The sequence below is a fragment of the Nicotiana attenuata genome, unplaced genomic scaffold, assembly GCF_001879085.1.
Source record: "Nicotiana attenuata strain UT unplaced genomic scaffold, NIATTr2, whole genome shotgun sequence".
NCBI lineage: Eukaryota > Viridiplantae > Streptophyta > Magnoliopsida > Solanales > Solanaceae > Nicotiana > Nicotiana attenuata.
The window spans coordinates 77,550-91,040 of NW_017673256.1; the positions used below are offsets into that span (position 1 = coordinate 77,550).

General features: G+C 37.6%; 1 protein-coding gene across 3 annotated transcripts; it reads right to left on the reverse strand.

Moving 5' to 3' along the window:
- Nucleotides 1–1,805: 1,805 nt before the first annotated feature.
- LOC109215853 (serine/threonine protein phosphatase 2A 55 kDa regulatory subunit B beta isoform-like) lies at nucleotides 1,806–13,282 on the reverse strand. 3 transcript variants are annotated; one of them, XM_019379968.1, is made up of 14 exons: nucleotides 12,690–13,282; nucleotides 7,883–7,986; nucleotides 7,699–7,797; nucleotides 7,303–7,422; nucleotides 6,574–6,783; nucleotides 5,803–5,894; nucleotides 5,589–5,707; nucleotides 5,323–5,446; nucleotides 4,938–5,061; nucleotides 3,536–3,604; nucleotides 3,353–3,444; nucleotides 3,182–3,259; nucleotides 3,021–3,088; nucleotides 1,806–2,654 (listed from the first exon to the last, which is right to left on the reverse strand). In XM_019379968.1, exons 1-14 carry the CDS (start codon nucleotides 12,790–12,792, stop codon nucleotides 2,521–2,523), a joined length of 1,536 nt encoding a protein of 511 aa, XP_019235513.1. In that variant the 5' UTR covers nucleotides 12,793–13,282; the 3' UTR covers nucleotides 1,806–2,520. The 3 variants fall into 3 exon arrangements, with proteins under 3 accessions (XP_019235513.1, XP_019235510.1, XP_019235512.1); XM_019379965.1 differs by having other exon boundaries at nucleotides 3,021–3,091; nucleotides 12,690–13,281; XM_019379967.1 differs by having other exon boundaries at nucleotides 3,021–3,091; nucleotides 6,577–6,783; nucleotides 12,690–13,280.
- Nucleotides 13,283–13,491: the final 209 nt, after the last annotated feature.

A 13,491-nucleotide genomic window follows, 5' to 3' on the forward strand; every position in this document is an offset into this window, starting at 1 on the left:
GGACCACCGCACAGCAAACAAAAATAACAAGTCGGGGATACACAGCAGAAAGCTAATCAATCCATTACAATTGTTATATTACAAAAACTTTTTACAAAGGGCCCAAAGACGCCCTCACAAAAATAGCAGGCAAAAACAAATATAAATACAACGGCCCTACGCCGCATCATCCCCTTCGGCATACTCATCGTTATACCAAGAATCGGAGGCGAGCCTGTCCGCATCATCATCGACATCGTCCCCGCCAGGCGTATCGGGATCACAAACACAGGCTTCACGGGCCGCACGTGCTTTAACACGGACACCCTCGAGCTCTACCTCGGAAACCTTCCCGTCGGCCTTTAGGGGGGAATATCCCTTATAAATAGGAAGAGATAGGTAAGAAAAGGGGGATCTGCTTTTTTGGGATTAGAACATATTGTAAAGATTGAGAGAAGAATATATAAAGGTTGTCTTATTTACTGATCTATTCAAGCACATGTTGTTCAACCTTTATCCATAAATCTCAAGATTCCATATCCACCTTGACTTCTCACTTTTCTACGCTGCCATCAGAGAAAAGGAACATCCCAATCATATAACAATTGGGTGGTAGATCCTTTTCCATTACATTTCTTGTCATTATCTGCCGTTATTTTACGTTTGTACTATCATATTTATTATCAATCACAGCATATTAACTTCACTATTTAATGTCCTTGTACTCTACCCGTTATATAAGTGTAAAATTTCATTTAATCTAGAATTTATTAAGTTCAACTGAGATTCACCCTTTAACTCATTACTAATTGATTTAGCATTTATTTGCTCAAACAATGCATATTTTACTTTTGCAGCTCACGAAGACAGAAAGTAATTTTATGGTGGAAGAAGAAGCAAAGTAAAGGCTGAATAAAAGCATGGTGTAGCATCGGGTAGGTTGAGCTATGGGCGGATCTAACCTTTCGGTAATGGATTCAACTGAATCTAGTAATTTTAATGTGTAATTTCAATGTGAAGTAATATATACATTTAAAAATCTACTAAAATATCAACAAATATTAAATTTCGAACTCATAATAACCTTAAATGTCAAACTCATTAAATTAAAGTGCGTTGGTTTACTTGCTAAATATGTATAGTAAAAAGAAGAAAGTGAGAAATTATGGGGGTCAGTTTCAAATCCGCGTGCAACACGCCTCAGTTAGCGTTGCCTTGGCCAATTTGCCGTGGCTATCGAATCAATCACCACAACCATGAATGAAATCATTTCTGACAAATATTTGCACGCTGCTGATTCGCTTGGGATTGTTTTCCAACGTGTGCTTCATATCTGTCGTCTGAAACCAGCACAGAAATGAGCAGAGCCCAAGTAGGGTTGGTTTGAAAAGGGATGGAGAAACTTACCAAGAAATTATGCACCATCCTCCCAGCCTAGGTGATCCATTTATTCACAAGGAAACATGTTGATCAACTTTTTTCTCTTGCATCAGCTATATATAGCATGCTGTTACTCGTCGCAAGTAATTTCATTCCATAACGAACGCATATCATCACTTATCTCAATCACATTGTGCCAATATATTTATAAGAAAAGCATGTCAAGGAAGAACAAGTCGTAGTTCTTCCTGTTGCTCTTCCTATGAGCACAAACATGCTTGCACACAAGACATTAACCAACCATCATAAGCACAAGCAACCTAACTCTTCACTGATGACAGAAGTATTGCTTGCAGGAGACATACAATGGCCTCTCCTAATGCATAAAAGAATGTTAGCATAAGGGAGAAGTACAATGGTATCGTTTTCAGAGAGAAGATGAGGCATCCAGCCGTGGGGAACCGTTATATGGTTGCCATACACAGCAATGTGAAAAATGTTAGCTGGATCATGCAGGTTTAGTTCCATTACATGGCACCAGCAGCAGAATAAGAGTACCCACCTCAACCTAATAAAATGCACAAGTACTGAGGATCTCCAAGTGATAGAAAGGTTGGCAGTGCAAGCTTCACTTTACCAAAGAAAAAAATACAGGGAAATAAATGCCGGTGCCCTTGAACTTCTTTTACAGGAAAAAAGAAAAAAGAAAAAGAGAACTACTTCAGTCAATAACCTATAGCAAAAAGCACATTAAATTATCCTACAAAAAATAATGCTATCCAATAAAGTTAGTTTAACGCTCTGCAAGTTAGCCAGCAGGTCCTTTCCAGCAAGATTTCGAGCAAAACTGCATTTACCTTAGATCTAGTGACAATTTTTTCACATCAATCGGTTTTGCTTGTGGGAGAACTACAATGAGATCTCTCCTGAAGTCAACCCAATAAATAGGAAATTTAGAGAAGGGTGAAGCAGAAAATGGGAACGCATGGCTATTGACAAATAAGTTGCTAGATTGTCCACTCTTTGAGCAGCGGACCTTAACATTAAGACCATGTAATATACGTCGGCATTGATTGTGGAAGTGCGAAATGGCAGAACCTCAAGTTGATTCGAAACAAAGCCTTCTGAAAAAGCAACTCCAAGAAACTGCAACCTCATATTTTATGCATAATACATATACAAGCTGTTTGCAGCGGCACATGCAATTGAATTTTCAGTTGGATGCCATGCGAGATGGAGCAGTTTGGTTGTGAAGTCAAATGAGTTTCCATTAGCATCAACTGGACTTTCTGCTCCTGGAATGCATATCATAAAAATTCAAATTTATTTCAAACTGTTGGGGCAAAATTTCAAATATAGATACTCCCTCTATTCCAATTTATGTGAACCTGTTTGACTGGGCGAAATTTAGGAAAAAATGAAGACTTGAATTTGTGGTCCTAAACAAGTCAAAAATGGGTTCAGAGTATTTGTGTGGTTGTAAAAGCTTCTCATTAGGGGTAGAACTAGAAGTTTAAGCTAAATTGTTTCCAAATTTAGAAAGGGGTCATTCTTTTTGGAACGGACCAAAAAAGAAATAGGTTCACATAAACTGGAACGGAGCGAGTAACATATATCTGAGATATATGAGAAACTATATATCTGCATCTAGAAAAGCATACCTCTCCTGACAACACGTGTTATACTGCTGCTCAAGGATCTGGAAGGCCTCGAAGGGGTCTGGACTTGTCTTCTAAAGGAGAATAATCAAAGTCATCAAAAGCCATGACAATATGATATATCCAAATAAATTTACATGCCGAAAAACTTTTAATACAGGTACCTCATGGGGTTTTTGCTTGCTTCTAATGTAGTTGCTTCCGTGTTCCCCGCAGCACAACCAAACACACGGAAAAGGTTGCTGAAATTGCACAAATTATGTTGAACAATACATCACCATGGTGGAGAAATAAAAGGAAAGGAAATAAAAACTGAAAAAAATAAGTCTACGCACCTATAAGATCCAGTTGCTACTCGCAAACCGTCACCGCTAAGGCAACATTCGAATTTATCAAAGATGGAATCATTCTCGTATAAATCACATAACTGCAGAGCAACATAATAATTACTAATCAGCTCAGACACAAATAGAAACTAACCAAGCACAAGCACCTAATTTTGGGAGAAAGAAATTCACCTTTGGTCTCAAATATTCATGAACCTGAAAAGTTGAAACTGGACCAGAATCCATATTTATATCCCAAAGCTGCAAGGCAAGATGAGTTTCAGTAAAAACGGAACAATCTTTTCTTCCATATACTTAGGTTAGGATCACCTCACCAGGAAAAAAGAATCAATGATAAAGATCTCACTTCTTCTCATTCTTTCTTTTATTGACGAGTACGTCCACAAACATAAAGCTGAAAGAAAGTAGATCTAGCAGGAATCTGAATATAATAGTTACTCTTATGGTATACCGTGCACATTGTTGCCAGGAACTAGAAAGGATAAAGAAAATGTAGTATCTGCACCTTTAAGTTCTTGAAAACGTTTTGCAGACTCACAAACATAAGATGCAAACATAGCAAAACCTAATGAAACCAAGAGGTTTTGTTTGTAATTAAGATTTTTGAAAGATGAGACTTAGCCTTGGGAAAAATTCAACTGCAAAAGCTTTCCACAGGGGAACACAAGGATTAAAGCAGCATGCGTATCAATTATAGACGACAATGATAAGAGAAGAGGGGGCAAAATTGGTGTATTAAGTGATTCGTGCGTGAAAGAATTGAAGAATCTGTCAATTATTTGTTTTTACATCTGACGTGACCGATGAACTGATGAAACACGACGTTTCCATCTGGCCAATCAGAAGAACTGTGAGTGACTATCTTTGCAATTGGAGAGGCTCTCTAGTTCATAAAGAGTGTTAAGGCGTTTTCCAAGACAGCTAATCTATGCATTTTGTGGTTGCTGTGGGAGGAAAAAAAAAAAGAAGCTCCGAAGGGGTATCAGAGGCAATATACAGCTTGAAATATATCTTGAGGTTTCATATTGTTGTGTAACAAAGAAAGAATTATGTAAAAGCTATAAAGAATCTATTTTTAACTCTTTTTTTGAAAGTGAAGAATAGCTGTAACATCTTGTAAACCTTTGCAGTACCCACTTGGTACTATTTTGTGAAAAAATACTTTTACTTACAGCGCCATGCACATGCACATAGTTTAATCTTCCAGAAAGCCCAGAAATTCTTCTAAATAGTGCACCAAGGAAAACTCCAAATGCACTCGTAATGTTTACTACCATGGCTTTTTTTGTGTGTGTGTGTGTGTTGTTGAGTTGGTATGCTGGCAATTTAAGTCAGATTCCGCCATTCCGGCAGTGAAGAGTGTGCCACAGCTCATTTATTAAACTTGTTCTAAACCAATTACCAGGAATGTGACTAAGAGATGCCCATGGACCATGCTTATGTTACCTTCTGACTTATCAGAACTCTGTTTTCCTTATGCACCCCATTTACAGAGTCAAGCATATGATACATCTCACATCAATCAACTGAAAAGATGAAGACCTAGAGAAAATAAAGGGAGAGAAAAACCAACCTTAAGGGTCATATAGTCACGACTAAGTATGTATCTTCCAGCCTTCGCAAATTTTATATCTGAAATTGAAGCAATTATCTCGGTAAAAAAGGATCTTGAACCAGGAGCTTCCTTTTCTTCAAACCTGCATATATGAGTAACCAACATTTCAACTTATTAAAGCTATGAGAAAGTAATTTTAAAATATTTATCTCTTGAAGAATATCTTTCAAGGGGCCCTATACTTTTTTTTTTTTTGAGAAAAGGCTTTCCAGGGGCCCTATACTGGTAAGAAACTAGCTCTCTTGTAGAATTCTTTTGCACAGGTGATATCTTGTTTTGACATAGAGAAGATAAGCAAACACCTACCAGCAAAGGACTACAATTTAAATAATGTGATACTCACAATTTAGAATGGGAGTCGCACAATGCTGATTGCCGCAAATCTACCAGACGGATTGATCCTTTTGAACTACTATAAGCCAACATGTTACAGTGAGTAGGGTGAAATTCAGCTGAAGTTATCACCTCTGCAATAACAAACATCTAAACAAATATGAGCATTCATTGAAACAAGAATTTCTGAAAAATTAAAAATAAAAATTAAAACTATCATGTATTTGAAGTGCCCACAACAAAATGGAAGTTGAGATCAACACATCAAAAATTCACCAGTTAGATCTTCCATATTTGCTGGCTTGACATCAACAATATTGAAACTTTGATTGCTTATTTGCAAGTTCCAAAGGTTTATCCGGAGATCATCAGCTGATATAAATGTTTCCCCATCACTAAGTGGAAGAAAGAAAAGGACAGAAATTACGTTAAGTTCTAACAAATAGAAGACATAGTAAATCAGATTTCCAATCATAGAATGGATCTTCACCAGTTATTTGAAATAGAATTTATATGATAGTCATGTGCATGGGCATATACTCTTCTACATTTAGCAGCAACGCTGCTCTCACTGCTTGAAACCTGCAATTCAGATTCCAAAGCTTTTAGAAGCAGATGAAAGAAAAATAAAGACGATCAATAAATTTCAACAAACAGCATTTGTCAGAGGGGACGTGAGCTAAAGCCACATGGAAATTCCTTTAGCAAATTGAGGAAAGATTTAAGGAAGAACAAAGGCATAAAGGTTTTCGGTTACCCAGCCTGAGAGGTAGAGGATAAAGCACCTATGCATTGACCCAGCACATATGCAGATTGTACGTAGAATTAGTAAATACTAAAAGGACCAATGCGGAATGTACTAAAATGTGAAATACAGATATGTTTCTGGTTTCTTGTTACACTTTGCACCAATACATGGATGAACAATTAACCAAAACTATAGACCTTAACAGATGTTTTGGAATAGTATACACAGTCATCAAAACAGACTTCCCCAATAACCCGGACTAACAAATATCATATATGAAGTTCAGCTCAGACTATCAACTCCTGAATTATTTTCCTTTCTACACTATTTTATTTCCGACAATTAGATGTAACTTTATACCCATGGACATCATTGTTTTTATAGGTAAATGCTGGCCATACTTAGGAGAACTAATGTACATACTTGAGAGGTTAAAAAACCAATACACATAGAAAACCTTGACATATATATGTAGTACAAGATAGGAAGTTGCATATATATCTTAAGTACAACTACCACAGGTAAATGTAATGCAGGAAGACCCCCAGGTGGAAACGAAAAATCATTGCTTAAACAGTCGGAAGATCCATCTGTGTAGCACCCATTTGCAAGATACTTTTTTTGACTGGAAGAAACACTTGAACTGGGCATGCTGCCATTTGCAATAGCTCTGGAAGGGTCAATATTTAAGTTGGATATTTTCTTGACTTTCTTCTCTTCGACCTGAAAATTCAGGAAAAGATAATTAGGAAGCAAATTAGGATGCTATAGGCAGCCAACATAGACAGTCACAAGAAGACTGAGGTGCTTAAACAGTAGCTTGTCAAAAAATGCATAGTATCTCAACATATGCATTCCACAAGAATGGAAGAAGGGTTGGTTGATAGCCGATGTACGAATTATAAGAGGCAACAGCACATCAGACAATTTCCCAAAGCATTCAACTAGATATCACTTTTCCCAGGCATCCCATCCCACCACACTGAATAACTTTCTCACCCCCTTCCTAATACAACAGTTTCTAGTACTACCATGAATATGAATGAAGATGAAGACATGTCAGGCTACACACTTGAAATTGCTATTAGTATCCCTCTCCCACAAAACTTACTGTAGCTTAAGCTTCGGATAAGTAAATACGGAATAAACATTTTCATTTTACTTGATAGGGGTATCAAAAACCTACTCTGCATGTACTACCACATAGAATCACAGAGAAGCAAATCGGATGAAATAACTTACCTTCCAGAACTTTATAGTTTTGTCATTAGTAGACAAAAGAAAGAGAGCACCATTAGGCATATGGCACCACCGGATCTTGTTGATCTTCTCCTCAATCTCCAAACTCTTCAGATAATCAAACTGAATGACGTAGATGAGAGCATAAGAATTCTACTTGAAGCGGCAAAAAGAAGGAACTAAGAGCACATGAAGAGTGAAAACTAAAAGGCAGTAGTCCACCATAGACACAAGAAAGTGGTGGCTCAGATGGTAAAACATCCATCTATTTCCAGGACATAGAAACAATAAGGTAATGTGTCTCGGAAGCTCTTTCAAATATTGTTTCTCAGGCAAGTACATGACGCAAGGAGAAATTACACCACGAAAGAAGGTTAGAAACAGAGATGAGTCGCGTACCTCAGGCTCGTGGCTTTGAAATTCTGTCTTGTAGCGGAACTCTGGATGCCGGGTGACTGGATAGTCCGTTCTCTCTAATTCTCTTCGGCTACCAGCATGCTAAACAAAAAAATAAGCGCAAGGAAAAGACTGATCAATCAAAAGAACCTCCAAATTCTGAATAACTACAAGATTGAAGAACAACCTCCTTTGTATCGGTCCTTTCAAATAATACCACCCTACCCCCTCGATCCCCAGTGGCAAGATGGTCGCCAGTTTTGTCAAACTCAATTGCTGAGATGATATCAACTGCAAAACAAAGACAAGAAAACAAATCATGAGACAGAAGAAAAGAGTGTCCAAAATGTCTAAACACCGTGAGCATGGTAAATATTATCCTACTATTTGAGAAAGTTGTGTAACTGCAGAAAGAATCGGTGCCATTATACAAGAAAACAAATCATGAGACAGAAAGAAAAGAGTGTCCAAAATGTCTAAACACCGTAAGCATGGTAAATATTATCCTACTATTTGAGAAAGTTGTGTAACTGCAGAAAGAATCAGCGCCATTATTCCATACGTGAAATCTATTGCAAGATATTCAATTCTGTTGTTTCCTAGAAAGGTTCGTCTACGTGTCTTATACTAAAGTCTGACAGTAAACCACCAGCAACTACCTTCAGGTAACACGAACTGCCTAAAACTGCTATCTAAACTATGTTATACACCAAAGAACAAGCTGGGCATTATTAAGACGAATCCATGCACAATATTGAGAGACATTCTTTCTGTTCCTTTCTTTTCATTCTGGATGTTGCCATATCAGCATAAATGCTGCATTATCCTAAACTGAAAAGTCCTACATTAAATGAACTCACATGAATGCAACCATGAAATAAATTTCACGCAACACAGAATGCTACTGGCAGCAAATTCACTAGTCACGGTGTTCTTCTTTCTGGATATCCCCACATCATGATAATGTGCAGCGTTGACGTGAACTTTACAAAGCCCTATGTTGCGCGGACTCTCCAAAACAGCTGCCGCGCCCGTGTCAGATCCTCCAAAAATACACTATCTTTGGAGGATCCGACACGCACCCATCGATATATTCGGAGAGTCCGAACAACATAGACAAAGCCTACATTTTTCTTTGATAGGTTACTGTACAAAACCTACAATAAATGAACTGACTCAAATGCATAATTCAAAGAAGACTCTGAAGGACGAGCCTTTTGTTTTCCTTATAAAAAAATAAGGAACATTCAGAGGAATTATTAGAACAGCTATTGAAGAAGGCAGTGTAATTAAAAGTCCCCGCTTAGTTGCTCAAAGCGACAAAAGGATGCAAACATGCGGTTATCATTTCACGGCGACGCCACGCGCTTCAGAGAAGGGTGCACTTCAAACAATAATGTGACAAGTGATCCTAATGAGAAGCTTTTAATTATTTGAAACTCAACTTTGAGGAGTTGTCAATAACAACATTATCGTAAATTGACTGCTTAAGTAAGTATTTTTATTGCAATTTCATTATTATAGTAGGATCACTAAATTCCAATTTGGTATTTTTTTAAATTTTCACAACTCGTTCGCTTCAGTTCAAAAGCATGCTTCACTTTTCGCTATCTGCTTCAGTTCAAACGAGGGGTTATCATTCTTTGTGCTTTCGCTTTTAGAAGCACCGGAAGAAAAGAAAATCAAAGTCTCAACCATGCTAACATAATTAGAAAAAGGACGAGATAAGTTATTTAAAACACATAATAAAATCTCAGCCAGCACTTTCCTTAAGCAGGATTACCATTGATCTAATGCAACTCGTCTATTCAAAACAGGGCAAAACTGCCAATAAACATAATGAATTTGGTACTGCCATGGATTTGTGAAGAGCTTGAAACATAAAATAAGTTTTTCTGCATCCACTATTTAGATGCAGATGACTTTAGTCAGAATAAGAAGACCGCCATGAGTCAAGCAAACTAGCTCCATAAAGTAGGACTTCTGTAACTACAGGTGTTGCCTTTAAGCACTCCTACTTCAGCAAACTTCAATGATCAACAGTCTATCATTCAGCGCTTGTTTTCTTCTTGTGTGCACATTCTGCATGCTTGACCAATTCAATGAAGGGGGGTCAACAGAATCCCCTTCATTGGAAAATTATACTGCACAAATAGGGTAAAAACAAATTCTTTTGTGCATATATAAGTTTTTAAATCCCCTTGACATGATGGAAACTTTAAAATTAGTGGTAGTGGGGTTAAAAATTTGCTTTAGGTAACAAGTTGGAATCCTAGGCATGGTATTCTTTTAGTTTTTGAATCCCCTTGTTAGGATTTTTGGCTCCACCACTGCAATAAACCATGAGGAACGAAAAGTCAAGCCTAAAAAAGCAAGACAACGAAGGAGCTAGACTGTGGTTTCTATTTAGAGCAAATGGACTTCAACGACACTCCATCCTACAAAAAAGAACCCCAAGGGCTGAATAAAGTCAGAAAGAAACTCCGAATCTGGATATAACTTCTGTAAGAGAAACATTTGGTGCCAAATCGTGCAAATTATGAAAAAGTTTCCAGTCAATCTAACCTGCCAATACTTCCACCTATTATGTTTTTACGCTGACAGGTACTTCAGTAATTATTTAACTGGCAAAATGAACTAAGCTATACCAAAGGTCGTCAAACATACTTCTCAGAATCAATAAACTTCTGAGCAAGAACTAAACAAGCTACAGGGCATATGGTGTATCTGGAAGAGCATCAATGGTTTACTGTTGTAGGAGATGGCTTAAAACCAGAATATGGTGGGATCCTTGGTTGGATTTAATCTCCCTTGAAGCAGAACTTTCATGAATTTTTTTTGGTATGAGCCAAAGCAAGATGCAACAATTTCCGTGTGCTGGAGTAATGAAGATTGGAATTTTGGATTAAGGAAAAAAAATTCGGTTGGGAAGTAGAAAACTTTGGAGTTTGGACAACTGTTATTCAGAGTAGAGGGAGTTTGAATACACGCAGACATTCCTGATTCTCTAGCATGGGAAGAAGACAGAAAAGAAAGTTCACCGTAAAATCTTGCTATAACCAGCTGAAATCTCCAGCAGGCAGGAGATATGGCCTTGGAAAGCAGTGTGGAAGACAAAAGCATACCAAGAGCAGTTTGCTTTGGCTGGCTGGCACTACAGGAAGCGTGCCTAACACAGGAAAATTTACAAAAAGAAATTTTCAGCTATGCCATAGGTGTTCTCTATGTGAAGCCAACAGTGAATCTCCTGCTCATCTTTTCTTGCATGGTTAGCACGCATGGGAAGTACGGACCTTGTTCCTTAATATGTTTTGGATACAATGGGTACATCCAGAAATGCTGAAAGAAGCTGTACACAGCTGAATGGGCAGAGAACAAAGAAGCATCTCAAAGACTTTTGGAACACTGTCCCTCTTTGTTATATTTGAAAAAAAACAATAGGTGTTTTGAAAACAAATACTCCGCAATACACTTCGTTATGTTTAGAGCCTTACATTTTCTGTATTCTTGGTGTAAGCTCAAGATTGACTGCCACGTAAATACTTTTGTCGGCTTTCTGGAATCCCTTCTTTATTAAGGGGGTTAGAAATCTTTGACGTACATACTAGCACTTTCTTGGTGCAACCAATAAAATTTCACTTATCCAAAAAAAAAACGTTGGGCAAGAAAATCAGGATAGTTCTAAAAGAGGAAGCTAAAGCACAAGGCTAGGAGCTGCAGAGGGTTAGAACACTCAGCAGATGCAAAATACGATGAACTTTGTCGGGGAGCTGTCAATTAAATTCACAATGAACAACTTTATCACACATCAAGAGTCCAATGACATAGCATCATGAAACCCCAAAAAAAGAGCGGATGCAAACTGCTTTCTCGAAGCCCAACAACGTTGAAACAAACTTTCGTCAAACAAATTTGGAACTATGTAAAATGGACAACTTCTAATAGCCGAACAATCTTGACCCAAAATCTTCTCTCTGGGACAGTCTCCATTAATCATGTGCAGTTAAACACTTGGCTGGATTCAAGCCGACAAGCCCCATGAACAACGTCCAATATTTCCAAAACACAAGAAAGGTATTGTCTCTACCTTGACCATTTTGGCATATCCACCAATACCCCAATATAAATTTGCTCTCCGAGCAGCCTGTCGTACTGAAACATGCCCTGCAATCTCAAGAAACTTACTAGTATATGTACTAGAACTTCACTACTATATTTACATCACAAAAAGTGGAATAAAAATAACATGACAAGTGGTCACTGACTGCATCAATAAAACTTGAACAACCTTAAGCAAGAGGATACATGTACCTAAAACTGACACCGGTGGGCAGGTAGAGAATACCTAGAGGCGAAATACGGAAGGGGAAGTTACAAATTTGTCCACTCGGTACAGCCCCTAGCCAATATACATATATTACACACTAATTATGTGTAATATATACATTTGCCGGCTATTTTTCGGGGCGAGCGACTATTCTAAGTTAGTTTCTCAATACGGAACCACCCTGTCACACAAATGCATCTGTGGTAAATCCACAACTTTAACTAGAAACTGACGCCCTTATGCTTTAAATTTAAGTATAATAGCTCAAAGCACTTAAACAGCAAAACCACCAAATGAAGTCAAAGCAACTACAGCTCCATAGTCCTTCAGTAAATCAATAACAAGTACTGATTCGCCAGTCAAACACAAGAGACATCAAGACACAAGTTCAAGGATCTCCAATATTTTTCTTAAAATGAAATATAGCTTAAAAGGACTGAACTTGGTTAGTTCATTAATAGACTGTTCATATAAGGTATTTTGGTTAAACTCCGCATGCAAAATCACACCATCAAATCCATGATCAAATCAAACAGATTTTTCTCTACTGGTCAATAATGAAATAGTAATTATTTGAGCAATTAACAACCAAATAGCAGATAGCAAAACCTAATTCAAAATAAGTGTGGATCCATAGAGTAAAGAGTGAGATGATAAAGTAGTTTACCTTCCTGAACTTCTTCGCCGGCCGCACGTTCACCAAAGACCTGAGAGAATTTCCACTCTAACGGCGGTGCCGGAGCTGCTGCTGCAACATCACCACCGTTCATCGTTTCCCCCCGATAAATCAACAGCCCCAAAATCAAGTTAAAAAAAAAAAGCGAGGATCCAAATTTCAATCTAGAATCAAGTGACGACGATAACTAATAGAATAATAATCACTTCACCAACTTAGGTATTTGAAATCTCCGCCTGAAGATACTAACTTCAATGTCGGATTCAGAATCAACTATTACAACAAGTCCAGATATAAATAACAACACATGCGTATAACACAGATTGAGATTCTCACAGTATATCACTTCTCTCTCTCTCTCCGTCTCTCTCTGTCGAAGGAGAATAAAGGGAATTGGAGTAGAAAACAGTTCTGAGAATTAAGGTCAGTGGTTCTCTCTATCAAACCGTTCTCTCTCTCTAGGAACTTATAAGCCCTGCTCTAACCTTACCTCTCTCTCTCTCTCTCTCTCTCTCTCTCTCTCTCTCATCTGATGTCGTTGAGTCAAAAGACAACAAGCAGTGGCGGATCTATTCTAGTTCTAGCCTTCTAGGAAAGAAATTTAGTCGAACATAGCAAATGTTTAACTTGCCACAGTTAAAGTAGTATATTGAAATAAAAACATATAGATTATTTACGATACTTAAACTAATAAATAATGCGTGGATTGATTTAATGTATATATGTCGAATATGAGTAAGTATTTTTCATCAATTCTATCAACATATAGAACCAGTGATTTGTACGTATATTT

Bases quoted from the DNA above. Each gene is read 5' to 3' on its own strand.
- LOC109215853 (XM_019379965.1), bottom strand. From the start codon at position 12,792: ATGAACGGTGGTGATGTTGCAGCAGCAGCTCCGGCACCGCCGTTAGAG. The intron at 7,798-7,882 runs GTTGTTCTTCAA...TTTTTTGTTTAG, and splicing joins AAAGGACCGATACAAAGGAG to CATGCTGGTAGCCGAAGAGA. The intron at 5,895-6,573 runs GTTGTACTTAAG...TCTGAATTGCAG, and splicing joins CATTACATTTACCTGTGGTA to GTTTCAAGCAGTGAGAGCAG.